Here is a 19,435-nt window from a genome sequence, read left to right as displayed (position 1 = left end):
CAAACCGAAACACAGATGCAGTGCTCACAGATGCATAAATGCATAAATCAATGTAGAAAAGTGCAAAATCAAGCACAAGGGTACATACATGTAACTAATGCTGGACCTAGCATTTGTTCTTTTTTGCTCCGAGCATTTTTTGCTAAGTAAAGCTAAGGTAAATAAACAGTATAATTACAGCTGGATGAAGATTGTTTGCAAGTACTGTTCATTTACCCGTTGATCTCTTCTACACAGATTGAACCGCAAAAGAAACATGAACCCCTTTTTTGTGTCTGGGACGCATGCGCCTTTGAAAAAAACAAAGTGTGGTGATAAAGTAGCTCTGGTCCAGAGCGGTAGCGAGTTCTCTGTTAGGAGCGGTGCTATATCCCTTGCACTGAAACTTCCACGACCGTGCCACGTCTCCAACTGTAAATAAAGAAAAACATGTTTTTCTTGAGTAAAGTACTCAATACTGCAATATAGAAATACTCTGTTACAAGTAAATGTCTGGAATTCAACATCTACAAGCTCACATTGTGAGCTTGTAGATCGGCTATTTTCAAATGGCCAACATGAAGTAGTTAATAATTTATGTTTTGTAATAAAAAAAATCTACAAAGTAACTATAGTTAACTAAAGTTTTCAAATAAATGTAGTGGAGTAAAAGTACATCTGCATCCGAGATGTAGAGTAAAAGTATTGGAAATTGGAAATATTTCAGTAAAGTAAAAGTACCTCAAAATGTTACTTAAGTACAGTACTTGAGTAAATCATGTACTACTTAGTTACTTTCCACCAATGCAAGATCTGGGCAATATAAATGAACATTGACCAGATCTGTAGAGGGTGCAGTTGAGTAAAAAACAAACAAACAAACACAAAATAAATCTGTCTTGGGGACCTAATTAGTTTTTCTGCCCAAAAGGTGTATCATACAGAGAAGTTGGGGTCCCGAGACGTTTCCCACCATGAAGAATAGTCTTTCAACAACACAAAACAGCCACTGTTTCGGTGGGAAGCGAAATGTTTTTTTCCTTTATTTTCACTACAGTTGGAGACCTCGGGCGGTAGAGGAAGTTTCAGTCCATGGGAACAGCACCGCTGCTAACACGAGTGTTGGAGAGAATTCGCTAACGCTCTGGACCAGAGCTACAGTGATAAAGATCGTCTATGGCCCCGGGGGAGGCTCTCGCAGACTCGTCATTAGATCTGAGTACGCCTGTGAGTTCATGTAGCGTGGATACGAGTCTCTCTGCATCAGCGTGTAGATCTGTTGTTGTGCGTCGTCGAACGTGTGCGACGTGGGCTCCAGCATGTTGTGGTTGATCACTTCTCGAACTCGTGAGTCCAGACTGACCTGCGAAGGGTTAAGAGCAAAAGAAACACAGTACATCTCCATTATACTCTGGCATTAAATAAAATTTGGGTTTGATGATGAACTGAAACATGTAAGTCTGATGTGTGTATTTCTATAAACAATACAGTTTATGGTAAGTCTTTGTGTTGAATTAAGACAGGATATTGGTGCTTATCTACAATTTTATCTATATTTATAACCAGGCAAAATGGGTTCAGAACAGATTCTGCTTTACAATCATGGCCAAAAGGCAAAGGCCTCTTAAGGACAGGGGGGATGGGGGCTGAATCATCATTCAGGATGAAAACAGATACATTCTGTACAACACAATATAATAAATCACAAAACACTGCAGTAAAGAGAAAAGAGAAAACACAATCAAATAAAAACAATTTAAAAAGAAAACCACACATTACTGTAGAGACCAAATACAACAAACCAGAAAAGTGTGCTCCTCGGGCTCGGAGCACAGACCTACGTCCGGCCAGGCTTCCTACGCAGGGCTGTGTCAGTCATGAGGTGCGTGATAATCGTTTCCCTTGTATGAGCGGGGAAAGATGCAGTTTCTGATTGGCCGAAACTGGGTAGGGAGCACTCAGCTGTGTTCGCTTGGATCTCGTGCAGGGCGGTGTTGACGTCTCTGAGGTGCGAGAATTTACGATTCTGTCCCTATCGTCGGGACATAACTCGGACGGTGCTCGACTTTGCATACTTCTCGTGGCTCAAGTCTGCGTCAGACCCACGACGTGCCTCCATCGGGGTGTCCGACAACAAACAATCCCTCACCCTCACCTCAACACACTCATCCTAAGAACACACATTTAGCGTGGCATCCAGCCGCCAGGATTATGTGAAAGCTGCGGGGGGAAATGCAGGAGCTTGTATACGACAGACAGTGCAACTATTTAGGTTTGTGGCGTCCACTATGGTCAGAAGTGAAAGGGCTTTTGCAGAACTTTGGGGTTGATTTTCATTTATTGATTGAATACTTTATTAAGTACAGTAGTACACAAAAAAAAAGGATGACACAAAGCGTGGGAGGTGGGGTGTGTGTGTGGGTTGTAGATAAGCTGTTTTTGTATATAAATAGGGTCTATCTATAGCCACACTTTGGTAAATATAATTGCAGGCAAATGACAGTCTTATCACATGACACACAAGAGCATTTCATAATGTCAGATAATTTAAGGCCATCGGCGGAAATCCGGCCTGGCGGAGATAATGAACAGGGCTAACATTCAGAAGGAACAACAGCACTTGAGTCCATGTCCATAATTAATAGTCTTTAAAGGGTGATTTAGGGACAAATGTTTTTGGGCCATTCCAGTCTTGAAACAACGTAAAATGTAATTTTTTTGGACCTTTCAACAGAATGAAAGGAGCAGAATGAGTGTTGCTTGTACACAGCAGTTGTTGAGGTATGCAACTGCTGACACAGACAGTTGTAGATGGGGGCAAACCAAGGAAAGGGGGGGGGCAAACAATAACAGCCCTGTGTAATGTGTCGTAGTGGGAGCTCACCTCCTTAGGGGAAAGAATCGAGACAAAGTCCTCGTATATCTGACGAACTTTCTCCTCCACCACAGTCTTGTTCGTCTCCTTTTTTAGATCCTCGCAGACCAGCCAGAACATCATGTTCTCCTCGCTGAACTCTGTCCGTAGGAACTGCCTGAAGCAGCTTCGACCCGCTGCGCTTTTCATTATCCTGTCGAACGACATGGACCAGGAGGTTGCGTCCTCAACCGTCGGCTTGATGCTTGAAGAGAGAAAAGGAAGAGAGCCATATAGCCTTTATTGTTTTTGGGGTTATATCGGTGTTGTTAAACTGATTTGAGTCATTTTGATTCCATAGAAGTCAGCATGTCTTTTATGGAAGCATGTCATGCAAATACTCAGATCTACACGCTCACAACACATTGTGCTGCCTGTGCGACGTGCTATTTTCAGTTATTAGTTTTTGAAGTGGTCAAACTAGCAGTAGAACACATTCAGAAGCATCTTCCATAAAACACAAATGGTCTCAGATTTCATAAAAGCAAAAGGTCAAAACAGCAGCAACAGGTTTCAGAATGATGTATGAATTAATATCTAAACATCGTCATCTTACATACTGTGTAATTCTTTGTAGGACACAGCACTAGTCAAAGTGGTTCAGTCATGAGATTTTATTTTTGCTTTATTCCGTGGCTATTGAGTCTACAGACAAGTTGAGACAACAATGGCAAACTTTGTGAGAGATAAGCAGCACATGGGAAATGTTGCATGCAGTGCTTTGGCCATTTACCTGTCATCAAATTGAAGGTTTAAGTCGGCGGTCCTACTCTCATAGGTCGTTTCTCTCTGAATCGTGTCCTCTTTGTTCCCTCCAAGAGTCAAACTGTGAAAGTGTAAAAAAACAAAACAAAAAAACAACCTTTTACTAGATTGGGGTTCTCAACCTTTTTGGCTGGGGACTCCAGGAAATGCTTTAATAGGCCGCGTCTCGCGCCCCTGCCCTGCCCCCTTCCAATACAAATTGACAGCTACAATAACCTTAATAAAAGAGAAAATACATCATAAAGAAATACTGAAGCCTGATATAATATGTAAACTTTTAATTTCCATTTTCCAGCCATTCAGTTGCAATACAATTAAAATACTGAATAAAAATCTAATCTGAAAATAATCTGGAGACCCCCAAAAATAATTTGGCGACCCCCATAGGGGTCATGACCCACATGTTGGGAACCCCTGTATCTAGAGCACAGAAGTCTGACATCACTGAGGGCGTTATCCGCCTGTGTCACAGCATTATTATTTTTTGTTTTGGAATTCACATAGGGGAAGATTGTGTCATATACGAACTGTCAAAAATAACTGACGCTGAAAAAGTACAAATTTATCTCAATAATGTAATGTGTGTCGTTTATGGCATAAACAACACAGAGACAAAATCGCTGAGTGATTTGTTTGTTTTTGGAAGACAGTTCTTATATGACGTGATATTTGCCAATGGGAATTCCAATACAGAAATAACTAGAAAAAGTGCCCTTCCGGGCACAGGTCTCCACCAGGTTATCCACAGATCCGTGCAGTTAGAGGTAAAAACACTTTTCGGCCAGTTATAGCGCCACCTTGAGGCTGAGTTGAAATTGTTCATGTGGCATTTCGTCCTCGGCCTAGTGGGAATGTGGGTGCACAATTTCACGGAAATCACACGATGTTTTGATTGATTGATTGAAATATTTATTAACAGTTTGTAGAATTTACAGTACATTTTAAGCACAAACTCATGATTTGCAGCATTTTGTTTGAAACTGAGCACTCCTGTGAACTTTGGAAGCCAATCTTAACCAATCAGGATGGAGTGTGATAAATCTGAAAGACCCGTTTTGTTGAATGGCTCTAGAGAGACTGTGTACCAATTTGCGTGATGTTTGGACAAAATCTGTAGGTGTACTGTGCAAAAACTTGTTTTGCACAAAGCGGCCTCTTGGTGGCGCTATAACAGGCCGTTCTGGAAAGTTTGGGGCAGAGGTTCATCGTTGGCATCCAGGGAGTGTGTGTGCAAAATTTGGCATCGACCGGGTTAACGGTGAAGTTTTTGCACAAAGCGGCCTCTTGGTGGCGCTATAACAGGCCGTTCTGGAAAGTTTGGGGCAGAGGTTCATCGTTGGCATCCAGGGAGTGTGTGTGCAAAATTTGGCATCGACCGGGTTAACGGTGGCCGAGATTAGCCTGTCACGGACACACGGACGGACGGACGGACGGACGGACACACAAACGGACGGACGGAGTGCAAAACATACTCTCCCCACATGCCTTCGGCCTGGTGGAGACAATTACGTGACCCAGGGGTAATGGGAGTGACGTCAGGACTTAATCGGCACACAGGTGGCTTTGACACCTGCTGTGTGCACTGATTTGCTTGTTGACATCCGTTTAAAGTCCAGCCATTTCCTCAAAGCGTTGCTCTGAGCCGACACTAGCGTAAATAAATATATTTACTGCATGTCTGAAACAATTGAACCCACTACCATTTTACTACAACATCCACAAAGGCAAGATCCTCAAGACCAACACAGCCAACATCAATGCAATCACACTGGATGGCGAGGCATTGGAGGAAGTCGAAGCCTTTACCTAACTACACACTAAACCCAAGCGTTTAGGTTATAAACTGTTTTAAACACATATTTGTAACACTTTTTAAACGTGTCACAGTGTTTAGATTATAAACAGAAGAACATGTTTAATCGCCTGTAACACTTTTTAAACACATAAACGTGTTTAGTTTTTACAATCAAAGTCAGTCATATAGGTGTTTAGAATTTGAACACTATAGGTGTTTGAGTGAGGTGTTTGAGTGAACTCGTGTTCTACTGTATTTTATGACCATTATTAAACATTTGGCATTTTATTATTACACACATGGGGCCTGATTCTTCAAAAACGAAATGCGCCAGAGTGTAACGGTGGCGGAAACAGATATCGTATTTATCCGTCCGATCAAGCTACGTTGAGATGACGTGTTATTCATAGGGGATTCACACTGAGACAGACTGAATCCGTTTCATTGGAACCGTTTCCGAATACGGTTGCCTGGTCCCCGATGGCCATGATTCACATTGCCCGAGATTCAACAGCGCACCCGGGTACACTTGCATAACACACTTTAATCCTCCTGATGACGGTGTGCTTGATGGCTGCCGTTATACTACTTGTCAGCCTGCCTGCTGTTCACTGTGTCAGTCAGTTCTGTGCTCCAGTGTATTAGTTTGCTATGGATTCTACTTTAGCATTATTATTATTTTGTTTTACTTTGGAAACTGTGCCAAGCAAAGCCCAAGAGCCACGTGTAGTCCGCAGAATAAGATCAGCGCGGTGCTGCGCGTATAAGCAGATTCAACAGGATTCAATCATTTTTTATGTGCTGATCGACCAATATGTTGGGGACACATGCCTACATATTTTATCTGAGATTTGGGAACAATTTATTGATTCAGCATGAAGACTAAAGCCTTCTGAATAAATCTATACGCAAGTGTATGCTTGCGTAGATTTCTCCGCCACCTAAAGAGGTCCCGTAGGATTTGGCGGAGTTTCCGAACAACCTACGTGAGCGTCAAGTTCACGGTCATTTCCATGAATTCCAAATTAATGTGGGAAATCCACGTAAATGCCTTTCCGCTGATATATTGATGTGACGCTAGCGGAAACGCGTTGAAGAATCAGGCCCATGGTGTTTAGGTTTAAACGCATCACATGTTCCAGGGATTTACAGTGTAGGCAGTGTGATTGACACGCAGGGTGGCACAGACGCCGATGTTGGAGCTCGGATCCAAAAAGCCAGGTGTCATTCATCCAATTACTGTCATGGCAGCTTGAATGTCTGTCTGTTTTAACTTTTTGTCCTTTAGGTTGGAGCTGCATTCTACATGTGGGAAGGTGTGTCCTGGCGATTGCCTGGCCTTGCCCCATCTGGCCATCACCTGGCTGGCTACTTATACCTGGCTGTGACGCACGCAGTGCTCAGTGATAGTTCCTCTTCGGCCAGTGCACACCTCTGTGCTTTTGTTAAGGTTCCCCAATTAATTTTCCCCAGGGGCCATATTTTGTCTAGGGTATCAGACTGTGGGCCGGGGCCGCCCGCGGCAACCAAAATTGGGGCTTTTAATTTTATTTTTGTATTAATTAAATATTAAACGTAGCACCATTTTATAATCACTATTATTGGGTGTGATACTAATAATGTAGCCCTGGGAGTCATAAATCCTGTGTTGAGGGTCACACAAATAAAGAATGCACTCTGGAAACAAAATAAATTGAGAACCAACCATTTACTTAAAGCTGGTAATAGTACAGCAGTTATTTTAACAGCAGCCAGTTGTTGTTGTAAAAATAAATCAAGAACCAACAACAAGTAATTTGTTTGTTGCAGTCTGCTTCAATAGCAGGCTAATGCAGATGTGTAACATATTTCAATAGCAATGCAGATTATGCCAGCAGGGAGTTATACAGACACTGAATTAATCTCAGTGGCCAGTTTGAGAGAGAGAGAGGTTTTTAGTTTTTAGTTTTTCCACTGTTTCCGTGTCATTGACTCTCATTTAATCTATTTATTATTTTTAATTAATCTGTTGCATTTAAGTATGAAACTCTGGAGCTGTTGCCCCCATGACCAGATTACGGATAAGCGGTTGAAGATGGATGGATGTTTATGTTATTATACCACAATAGTATTTAGAAATTGACTTGATAGAATTCATTGTAGAAAACGATGACTCACATATGTATGTGGAGGGGAACATTGTGAGTAGAATCATTGCTGTAGCTCTCATGTTTTTGAATTGGTTCTGGGGAACCACGTTGATCCAATGTAATGTAAAATTTAAATGTATTTATAAAAAAAGATATATATATATATATTTTTTTCTTTTTCTTTTTTTTAAATAAAATTAATTTGATGACAGGCAGGGTATGGGCCGGACAGGGTCCTCTGGTGGGCCGCAAATGGCCCGCGGGCCGCCTATTGGGGGACTAGTAACTAGTGCCTGCATGCCAGCCTGACCACCTCTCCATGCAGCTCCAACTGAAGACCTAAGTATATTTTCTGCTTTGGAAACTGGGACTTTATATTTTTTGGACTTAATTTGTTAATTTTTGCCTTGAACGTTTGGAAGAACATCTGTGTTTTGGAGTGAATAAATACTCTGGAGTTTTTGCATCATACCACGTTTCCTTGTCTGATCTGTCTGCATTTGGGTCTGCCCTGACAATTACGGAACATCTGGAGTCCCAAAGAACTGACCCCCAACACCAAAGTCAGGTTCTTCAACAGTAACGTCAAGGCGGTCCTATACGGAGCAGAGACATGGAGAACTACAGCGGCCACCATCAAGAAAGTGCAGGTCTTCACTAACAGCTGCCTACGGAAGATCCTCCACATCCGATGGCCAGACACCATCAGTAACACAGAACTCTGGCAGTGAACAAACCAGCTGCCAGCAGAAGAGGAGATAAGAAAACGCCGATGGAGATGGATAGGCCACACCCTACGAAAGCCCGCAAGCACCATCATTAGACAAGCTCTAACATGGAACCTGCAGGGCAAGCGGAAAAGGGGTCGCCCAAGAAACACCTGGCACAGAGACCTGGAGGCAGACACCAAGACCATGAAGATGACCTGGAACCAGCTGGAGAGAACAGCCCAAGACAGAGTTGCCTGGAGATCGCTTGTTGACCGCCTATGCCCCAGAAGGGGTAACAGGCGTAAGTAACCATTTTATTTCTTCTTCTTTTTATGTGTGTGAAGTTACACTTCTTTGTCACTGTTGTGTTAGTCTCTCAAGCCAGGCTGTTGACTGACTCAAACACATTTCAAATGCTTTCCTATTCTCTACGAAAGCACAGAAAAGAAAAGGAATCAGGGGTAAAGATTTGTTCGTGAACGTTCGAAAAATCTAAAATATGTTCGTGAACGAACGTAAATGACAAACAAGACTTCCATCTCGGCTGTCAGAAGGTGTAGTCCCAGACAAAGATTATGGAATAGTTGTCTTGTCTGCAGTACCGGCCCTGAGCAATTTGGTGCCCTAGGCAGAGTTTTTCGTGATGCCCCCCTGAAAAATGACCATGGCCCCCTTGTGTTCTAAAGCACTGTGTTTTTGTTTTTTTTGGTTGGTGGATGCCCCCCCTCCCCTCATGATGCCCCTAGGCAACTGCCTGTTCTGCCTGATGGGAGGGCCGGCCCTGCTTGTCTGGCTAGGCGAGATTACTGTTGTCTTCTCAGCCACTGTCATCGATATGTAATGTTAAACATGAATATGAACTTAGACTTAGACATGTCACTGTAAATGCCACATGTTTATTAATGGTCATACAATACAGTAGAACACGAGTTCACTCAAACACCTCACGAGAACACCTAAAGTGTTTGAATTCTAAACACCTATATGACTGACTTTGATTGTAAAAACTAAACACGTTTATGTGTTTAAAAAGTGTTACAGGCGATTAAACATGTTTTTCTGTTTATAATCTAAACACCGTGACACGTTTAAAAAGTGTTACAAATATGTGTTTAAAACAGTTTATAATCTAAACGCTTGGGTTTAGTATACATGTTAGAGTTTTTAGACAACCCGGATAGGGGTTATAATAGATGTAGATACGTCCACGTGCCTCATAATTGTCTCCACCAGGCCGAAGGCATGGAGGGAGAGTATGTTTTGCACTCCGTCCATCCGTCCGTCCGTGTGTCCGTCCGTGTGTGTGTGTGTGTGTGTGTGTCCGTGAGCAGCTAATCTCGGCCACCGTTAACCCGTCGATGCCAAATTTTGCACACACACTCCCTGGATGCCAACGATGAACCTCTGCCCCAAACTTTCCAGAACGGCCTGTTATAGCGCCACCAGGAGGCTGCTTTGTGCAAAACAAGGTTTTGCACAGTACACCTACAGATTTTGTCCAAACATCACGCAAATTGGTACACAGTCTCTCTAGAGCCATTCAACGAAACCGGTCTTTCAGATTTCTCAGACTCCATCCTGATTGGTTAAGATTGGCTTCCAAAGTTCACAGGAGTGCTCAGTTTCAAACAAAATGCTGCAAATCATGAACACATCGCGTGATTTCCGTGAAATTGTGCACCCACATTCCCACTAGGCCGAGGACGAAATGCCACATGAACAATTTCAACTCAGCCTCAAGGTGGTGCTATAACTGGCCGAAAAGTGAGAAGGAAAAACCTTTGCCTGGAATTTTTCACATCTGCTCTTTATAGCGCCACCAGGAGGCCCACATATGTAAAACACATTTTCTATTATTACTCCTTCAGATTTTATCCAAATTTCACGCAAATCGGTACACATGATCTCCATAGTCATGTGATCAGGACAGGTTTGTTTGATTTCTCATATTCCATCCTGATTGGCCACGATTGGCTCCTACAGTTTTCAGGAGTAGCCCGCTTTGTACAAATCGCCACAACTCCTCAACGCAGCGTCCGATTGCGATGAAACTGTGCACGCATATTCCCACTAGGCTGAGGAAGAAATGCCACTTGACAGTTTTCAACAGCCTGATGGTGGCGCTACAACAAGCCAAGTCGCGTCATGCACTCGTTTATTTGTGTTGCCCTGCTACCCAACCACCAGATGAAGGCAAGCTGCAATGTCCTACATTCCTATCCTCCTGGTGGAGACCTGTGCCCAGAAGGCCACTTTTTCTAGTTTCATTGTGATTTATTTGCCACCTAAACAAAAACTTATTTTTGAGGGGCGTTAACCCCTCCTATGTCCAGCTTTGAGGGTTTGTGTAAACAAACATTGAAGACAAAATGAGGACGCAAATTGTGATTGGCCAGAATGAGATGATGTATGATGACGTATAATGATAAGAGCGCCTCTCACCTCTCACATTTTTTTCCACACTGCTGATAAAAAACGTCAATGCATATCCATTTTATTTGCAGCCTACGCAAACTATGATACATGCTCTGCTCTGTCCAAAACTGTAAATCCCTGGAACATGTGACGCGTTTAAACCTAAACACCATGTGTTTAATAATAAAATGGCAAATGTTCACTCAAACACCTCACGAGAACACCTAGTGTTCAAATTCTAAACACCTATATGACTGACTTTGATTGTAAAAACTAAACACGTTTATGTGTTTAAAAAGTGTTACAGGCGATTAAACATGTTCTTCTGTTTATAATCTAAACACTGTGAGTGTTACAAATATGTGTTTAAAACAGTTTATAACCTAAACGCTTGGGTTTAGTGTCTACTTTTCAGGATTCAAATTCAAAAATAGCAAAAGTACAGATCGACAAGCTTAAAAAAAACAGTTAGAAGTTAGAACATGGAGATGAGAGGTTTCTGCCCGACAGCAACGTTATGTAATTGAAATGTTCATGCACACCTGAAGTGGCCTTCACCTGTAGGCTAATATGCACCAGGTGAGCAGCAGTTGCTGCTGTGTGACGGTTTTATACATCTTGGGAATATAGCTTCTGTAGCCTTACAGCAATTAGCCAAAGTTAATTGAGATAGATGTGGAGGACAGCACAGTGTAATCATCCTCTACCCCAGCGGAGTGAATTAACATGGCCACAACTCTGCACACAACAGGTTGTCTGTCCTAAGAGACCAGCCACAACCGAGAGAAGGAGCAACTATATCCGTTCCTCCCCCAGGCAAGCATGATGAAACATCCTGGTCCATTGAGATGCCGCCATGTGGGCGACGGATATACTGTTCTCTTCTTGTCATGTGTGGGTAGCAGAGGGCACAAACGAGAGAACTGCATCGAAGTCTGCTGCTCATGACAACGTATCCCACGGATAGTGTTAGGTAATATGTTGTTCGTCGTATTTATTTCCCACGCTATTAAGAATATCGGTGACCGATAGCTCAGGGTTAAGCCGTGAATCTACCACAGATGAAATGTACAGACGCCTCCTTCCTTTCTAATGCTTCCAAGGAATGTTTAATCATGTCTAATATGTCAATGGTTCTCAAAGTGGCGTACCCATGGGGGTCCTTGAGGGGCATCCAGGGGGTTCCCAGTACAAATCAGTTTAACCTATCTGGTTATATTTCGGCTATTTTTGAAAGATTTGGACAATAGAAGAATTTGGAATAGCTTTGAACAATTTTCTCATGCCATGCCTGGCACAAACTCTTTTCAGATGGGGGTTAGTTTAGTGGCCAAATAAATGTACTTACACTTTACTTACACTTACCAGGAGCAGCTACAGCAGCAGCACCAACAGAAGCAGCAGGCGTTGTTTGAGCCATTGCTGGGGGAGTTCCCCATTCTTAACGTCGGGTGTAGTTGTATGACTCTGGCAGCTGTGTCGTGGTGCAACTGCAACTGTCTCTTACGCATCTCAATACGTTCTGACCCCATGGACTGCAAAGAGACACAAAACAGAATCGTATAATAGCACTGATTCCCAAACAGGTCGTAGACACTATATATATTATTATAATATTTATATATATATATATATATATATATATATATATATATAAATATTTTTTATAAAAGAAATAAAAGAAAAGTCTATGAAATTACATAAATTACAAAACAAATGTTTAAGAAGTATAGTGAAAATAGCAGATTCTACAAGACCCGTTTGGGTCTTGAGCTAAAAAGTTTGGGAACCTCTTGGGTTCCCCCCAGGAGGTCCCCACGGGATTTTGGGGTGGCCCCCAGATGACGGTGAAGTGACAATGTAAAACTTTTATGACTTTTTAATACCTAAAAAAAAAGTAAAGTAAAGAAAAGAAAAGAAAAAATACCATTACTGCATCAAAAATAATCATCACACTTTACTATAAAAACTGTTAAAGCATTGGCCAAATTGTCAAATAATAAAGGGGCAAACATGTTGAAAATAGACGATCACGTGAGGCATACACAAGCTTGTAGATCAGCTATTTTCATTTATCTGTGGTGTGTGTGTGTGTGTGTGTGTGTGTGTGTGTGTGTGTGTGTGTGTGTGTGTGTGTGTGTGTGTGTGTGTGTGTGTGTGTGTGTGTGTGTGTGTGTGTGTGTGTGTGTGTGTGAATAACGGTCTGACTGCATTTGCTGCTTGTTAACCTGCACTCTGGTACACAGCTGACTAATATAGCCTAGTGTCCAATTTAAAGACCCGGACACCCAGACACATCCAGACACATCGAAGGAGGCTGTCCTAGGGGTTCTGTATCAACTTACTTCCTACTTCCTATTATTACTATTATTATGTTATAATTATTAGTTGTACTTTATTATTATTATTACTTTATTATTATTATCTCATATACCTGTTTAGAATGTGCTTTCCCACCGTCCCTACACTGTCCTCCTCATGTCGCCCTAGACACTACCTCTCCAGTCACAGAGATCCCTCAAATCTCATCTATCCAGCTCGTTCACCCAGTCACCACATTGTGGTGGAGGGAGGCCTATGGAACTGCCACGCAGCTACCAAAAAGAATATGCCTGAATTCATTTCAGGCCACGCCTCCCTCAAGTCTCTGCAAACCTGGATCACCCCAGATAACTCTGCAACTCCTGCCGCCCTCTCTGTTTCACACAAGTTCACCCACACCCCTCGCCAAACAGGTACAGGGGGTGGTACAGGGCTACTAATGTCCCACTAATGGAATTTCCGTGTCTTAAATCTCAATATCACAGCCAGTCCCCCTCATCCTCATTGTGCTCTATCGCCCTCCAGGAACTCTCGGGAACTTCCTGGAAGAACTAGACTCTCTGATCAGCTCGTTTCCGGAAGATGGCACCCCTCTGATTCTACTGGGTGACTTCAACCTTCCTACCGCAGAGAAGTATCTTCCCGTTACATCCCTCCTGGCCTCATTTGACCTCTCCCTATCTCCCTCCCCTCCCACTCACAAGGCTGGTAATGTTTTGGACCTTGTGTTCTCCAGAGCCTGCTCTCCCTCCACACTCTCTGTTACCCCCTTAATTAGGTCCGACCACCACTTCATAACCTTCTCCCTCTCTATCTCCACCCTCCAACCTAAACCTATTAACCCTCCGAATGTCACCTCCCGATGCAATCTCAAGTCCCTAAACCCCTCTTCCCTCTCATCCTCTGTTCTCTCCTCTCTACCCTCCCTGGAGTCCTTCCTCTCCCTCTCACCTGACACTGCAACCTCATCCTTCCTCTCCTCAATCTCATCTGCATTCGACCAACACTGCCCGCTCTCATCCAGGCCAGCTCGCTCATGTCCACCGGCTCCCTGGCTATCTGAAACTCTCAGATCTGAACGAACACCTCTAAGGGCAGCCGAAAGAAAGTGGCACAAGACAAAGCTACCAGATGACCTTTCCCACTTTCACTCACTCCTCTCCGCCTTCGCCCACTCACTAACCACTGCTAAAACCTCCTTCTACCACACCAAAATCCAATCCTGTACTTCTAACCCAAGGAAGCTCTTCTCCACTTTCTCCTCCCTCCTTAAACCCCCTCCCCCCACTCAACCTTCATCCCTCACTGCTGATGTTTTTGTCAACTACTTCGAGAAGAAGGTTGATGATATCAGCAGCTCCTTTCCTCCCCTCCCACATAAAGTGGCATCTGATTCAACCAACACTAACCCCAACATACCATGCATGTCCTCCTTCTCTCCTCTTTCCCCAGACGAGGTTCTACAACTAGTGACATCCTCTAGACCTACCACCTGTCCTCTTGACCCTGTCCCGTCTCCAATCTTCCAGACCATCGCACCTGATCTGCTCCCCTTCATCACCTCCATCATCAACACCTCAGTAACTTCAGGCTGCGTCCCATCTGCCCTCAAGTCAGCCAGAGTAACACCGCTCCTCAAGAAACCAACCCTTGACCCCTCAGATGTCAAGAACTACAGACCGGTATCACTGAATGAATAGTTTATTTTTTCGATCTTTCAGAGAGGGAGACATTACACAATTACACACGATTTAAGAAGGCCCACTCCACAGAAACTGCCCTGCTGGCAGTCACAGAAGCACTACATGCTGCCCAAGCTGCTTCCCACTCTGCAGTACTGATCCTCCTAGACCTATCGGCAGCATTTGACACAGAGAACCACGAGCTGCTCCTAGACACCCTAGCGGATCTAGGCATCGGTGGAACGGCACTAAAGTGGTTCTCCTACCTCACCGACCGGACCTACCAGGTTTCCTGGAAAGGTCTGTTATCATCCCCCCGAACCCTCCAAACTGGGGTCCCACAGGGATCTGTACTTGGTCCCCTCCTTTTCTCACTGTACACTAAATCCCTTGGCACTATCATCTCTGCTCACAATATATCCTATCACTGCTACTGTACGCCGATGACACACAACTGTTTCTATCCTTCCCCCCCTCTGCCACTCAGGTGGAAGAGCGCATCACTGCATGCCTGGCTGACATCTCACAGTGGATGTCCTCCAACCACCTCAAACTGAACCCAGACAAGACTGAGCTTCTCTTCTTCCCAGCTAAGTCCTGCCCTATGCGGGAGCTAACTATTTCCGTAGACAACGCCCTGGTAACGTCTGTCTCAGGAATCTTGGTGTTGTCCTGTACAGTCAGCTCTTGTTCAAAACTCACATCACAGCTGTCACTCGATCCTGTAGGTTCACACTCTATAACATACGACGAATTAGACCGTTCCTCACCCAGGAATCAGCCCAGCTCCTAATCCAGACAACAGTCTTGTCAAAACTCGACTATTGTAACTCCCTCCTTACTGGCCTACCAACATGTGCACTTAAGCCTCTCCAGCTGATCCAAAATGCCGCAGCTCGCTTGGTCTTCAACCAGCCAAAATTCTCACATGTCTCCCCCCTGCTCCGCTCCCTCCACTGGCTCCCGGTCGCTGCCCGCACAGAATACAAAACTCTGATGCTGGCATTCAAAGCAACCAAAGGTATGGCTCCCCCATATCTTGCAAGTATGATTGAACCCTACAAACCCTCGCGCGCACTCAGATCAGCCAACGCAGGGAAGCTGGAAGTACCCTCACTAAAAATGCCGGGACAACGCTCCACACGTCCCAAACTCTTCTCCCTTCTGGCTCCAAAACTGTGGAATGCACTTCCCATTGCAGTCAGAACTGCAGCATCACTCCCAATCTTCCGCCGTAGTCTGAAAACCCACCTTTTCAGACTCCATCATGGCCCATAGCACTTACCCCACCCCCTTAGATAGCATTTCTGTAGACATAGATAGCATTTGATACAGACTTATAGCATGTTATGTAGTTATGACAGCACTATAATTGCATTGTACATATGTAGTCATAGCACGTCATAGTACATATGTATAGCATAGTAGTATAGATGTATATGTATAGCTTCATTAAATCATTATATAGATATTCCACTGTTACTTTCTTAGCTTACGCATGTTTCTTGATAAATGTTTTTATGTGATCTATTCCCATGCTTTTTTTGTTCTTGCTTAATGTAAGTCGCTCTGGATTAAGAGCGTCTGCTAAATGCCTAAATTGTAAATTGTGTGTGTGTGTGTGTGTGTGTGTGTGTGTGTGTGTGTGTGTGTGTGTGTGTGTGTGTGTGTGTGTGTGTGTGTGTGTGAGGGGGGGGGGGGGGGTCCCCCTAGCTGTCCCCCTATAGCTGTTATGATTTTTTGGGAGGGTCATCATGGCCTGAAAAGGTTGAGTAGGCCGATATGTTTGTCTTTTCTTTTTGGAAAACATGGAGATAATCACCATTATAGGCAATAACATGCACTGCATTTGAAGAGATTGTTTCATCAAATGCATGAAGGAATTGATTGATTGATTGAAATATTTATTAACAGTTTGTAGAATTTACAGTACATTTTAAGCACAAACTCAATACAAAGACTGTCAACTGTGAGTGGACGACCCAATTAAGCATTACACTTGTTTACAACAGGGTCCACATTGTTCAATTCATCAAAACATTTAAAGACATACAAACATTTAGAGACATACAAATAGACATTTCTATGTAGCTAAATTCATCATATGGGAAGCAAAAAAGGGAAAAGATACAATATACAGTGAGGGAAAATGGGGTGGGGGGTGGGGGGGATTCAGATTTTACAGAGGCCAGTTTCGAATTGCAGCCATCCGTAGGTGCCCTTTGAGAGCGGTTTTGAAGGAGTCAAGGGATTCACATGTCTTAATGACTGTTGGTAGGGCGTTCCACATTTTGGTGGCATAGGAGCGAAAAGAATTTAGTCCCTTGTTTGTGCCGAATCTGGGTTGTACATGGTTTGTTGCACTCCCTCTGGTGTTGTGGGTGTGGACTTCGTTTACATTAAGGAAGTATTTAGACAGGTACATGGGTATCTTGGTGGTGTATCGAATCTTGTGGACCAGACCCATTGCAAGATGCTGTACTCTGTCGTCGACCCTAAGCCATCCCAGCCAGTCAAAGTGGGCAGGGGTGAGGTGGGTTCGGGGGGTGAGGCCAAGTAGGAGCCTGACCAGTTTGTTTTGGGAGGTCTGGAGCCTTGTTTTAAGGGCCTTTGAGGTGCTGTGGTACCAAGAGGTGGATGCATAGTCAAAGAAACCTTGTACGAGGGCTCCTGTTAAGGTCTTCAAGGTGTTTTTGCTGACCAGTGAGGAGATCCTGTAAAGGAATCTTGTTCTTTGATTGACTTTTTTGATTACGTTGGTGGCCATCTTATCACCGGAAAGATTGGCCTCCAGGATGGAACCTAGGTAGGTAATTTGATCTTTTCGTGTGATAATATTGTCACCCACTCTAACCAAGAAGCCATCTGCCTTGCTGAGATTACTATTTGATCCGAAGAGGATGGATTCAGTTTTTCCCAGGTGTAAGGATAGTTTGTTATCAGCGAGCCAGGTGCAGATTCTACCGAGTTCAGAGCTGAGGGTCTTTTCAACCTGCAGTTTGTTCCTGTCCGAGACCAGCAGTGCTGAGTCATCTGCGAACAGGAACAAGCTGCAGTCACAAGCTGAAGTCATGTCGTTAACATATATTAGGAACAGTAAAGGCCCTAGTATGCTTCCTTGTGGGACGCCACAGCTCACTGGGAGGGGAGGGGACAGTGTTCCGTTCACCTCCACCATCTGTTCTCTCCCCTCCAGGTAGGATTGCATCCAGCTCACTGATGTGCTATCAAAACCAATAGCTTTTAGCTTGTTAACCAGTATGGAGTGGTTCACGGTGTCAAAAGCCTTTTGGAGGTCCAGCATGACCATGCCGCAGTATTTTCCAGCGTCCACCTCGTGTTTGATGTGGTCGCTCAAATAGAGGAGGCATGTGTCAGTGGAGTGGGATGTTCTGAGGCTAGAGTGCTTATGTTCACAAGGGCTTATCACACAATTTGATTGATGAATGTGATAATGAATATACTATGCCTAAAGGGTTAATGCATTCTTGCATAATTACATTAATGTGAAATATTAGTCTAGACATCTTTTAAACGGCATGTCATCTCTTACGTATAGTGCAGACAGACAGACCACTTCATAAATAAATAAAATGCATGCAGCCGAACTTCTATGCACTGCGAGCTTGCTCGATGATGATGATGATGACGTCAGAAGAATATTTACATGCATGGAAATGCAACCAACAACTGCACAAATGCACAATCTAATAAATGCATATATCCTACCTTTTTGTTGGATCATGGTGTAGTAGGGGGATAATAGCAATAGGGGACGAGAAAAAAAACTCCCTTCCTTTCCCCTCTCTTCTGTGGAGGGGGGAGGAACGAGCTCGCGGTATATGATACTAGTGGACCAAAACAGCCTCCATCAGTCGCTGCAGCCTCGGGCTCGGGGATGTACGGACAATAGTGGTATGATTGTAATAAGCCAGTGAAATAGCTGGCTGCATGCAGCGGCACATATTGCGTGTGTGCAATTCAGTGTATACTGTACAAAAACACAAAATGAACGGAATATTGCTAGTACGTGTGATGCAAAATAGAGTTTATTTTTCTTTTTTTTTAAACTATCAGAACATATTTCCCACCAAATAATGTATAAAGACAACATGCACACATTAGTGTCTACATGTCTGTCTGTTTGCTGGGAATATCCAAATGAATGAAGATTCTCTGGTAGTGGTAATTATTGGAGTCTACACTGCGCCTCGTTTCCAAAGATAAGCAGCTCTATACCGGTCTAAAGGCTATAGGCAGTAGGTTAGCCTACTAACTAACGGCAACACACACTATATACAAAAAATAAAGTGTGTACTCACTATATTACATTGGTTGCCAGAATACGTGTGATTTTGGCTCGATCACATCCGTCTGAGCTATGGACCAGAGCTAATCCGTCTGCTGCTATTCGACTTGCACTTGACACAAACCAGTTGGTTTCCCCCCACTACGCGCATGCGTTTATTCCAAAGTGTGAAGAGGTTTTTCTGCGCGGCGCCTATATTAATAGAATAATGGGCAGAACATCTTGTGCGCGATGTGCGTTAATTAAAAATTAAAAAATAACAAAGAAGAAGATTGCAACAAGGCCAGACTATATGACAATTTAGGAATCCAGAACTTCCATTGTCACTGACACTGAGCAATGGCATACTTAATTTGAGGTAGGGCGGGCGCGGCTATTTTGGATTTAGAGGTTTGAACCAACTAAAAGGAGACGC

General features: G+C 43.6%; 1 protein-coding gene across 1 annotated transcript; it reads right to left on the bottom strand.

Moving 5' to 3' along the window:
• Positions 1 to 1,079: 1,079 nt before the first annotated feature.
• On the bottom strand, positions 1,080 to 12,239 carry LOC310867621 (regulator of G-protein signaling 20-like; the record flags this gene model as incomplete). The annotated part of the gene is made up of 3 exons (XM_083777736.1): positions 1,080 to 1,342; positions 2,864 to 3,098; positions 12,073 to 12,239. The coding sequence occupies 3 exons, from the start codon at positions 12,237 to 12,239 to the stop codon at positions 1,154 to 1,156; spliced, it is 591 nt and encodes a 196-aa protein (XP_083633862.1). The 3' UTR covers positions 1,080 to 1,153.
• Positions 12,240 to 19,435: the final 7,196 nt, after the last annotated feature.

This window comes from Protomyctophum parallelum, assembly GCF_964188405.1.
Source record: "Protomyctophum parallelum genome assembly, chromosome: 12".
NCBI lineage: Eukaryota > Metazoa > Chordata > Actinopteri > Myctophiformes > Myctophidae > Protomyctophum > Protomyctophum parallelum.
Note: the sequence above shows the minus strand (reverse complement) of the source record. Positions and strands in the feature narration are given on the sequence as shown.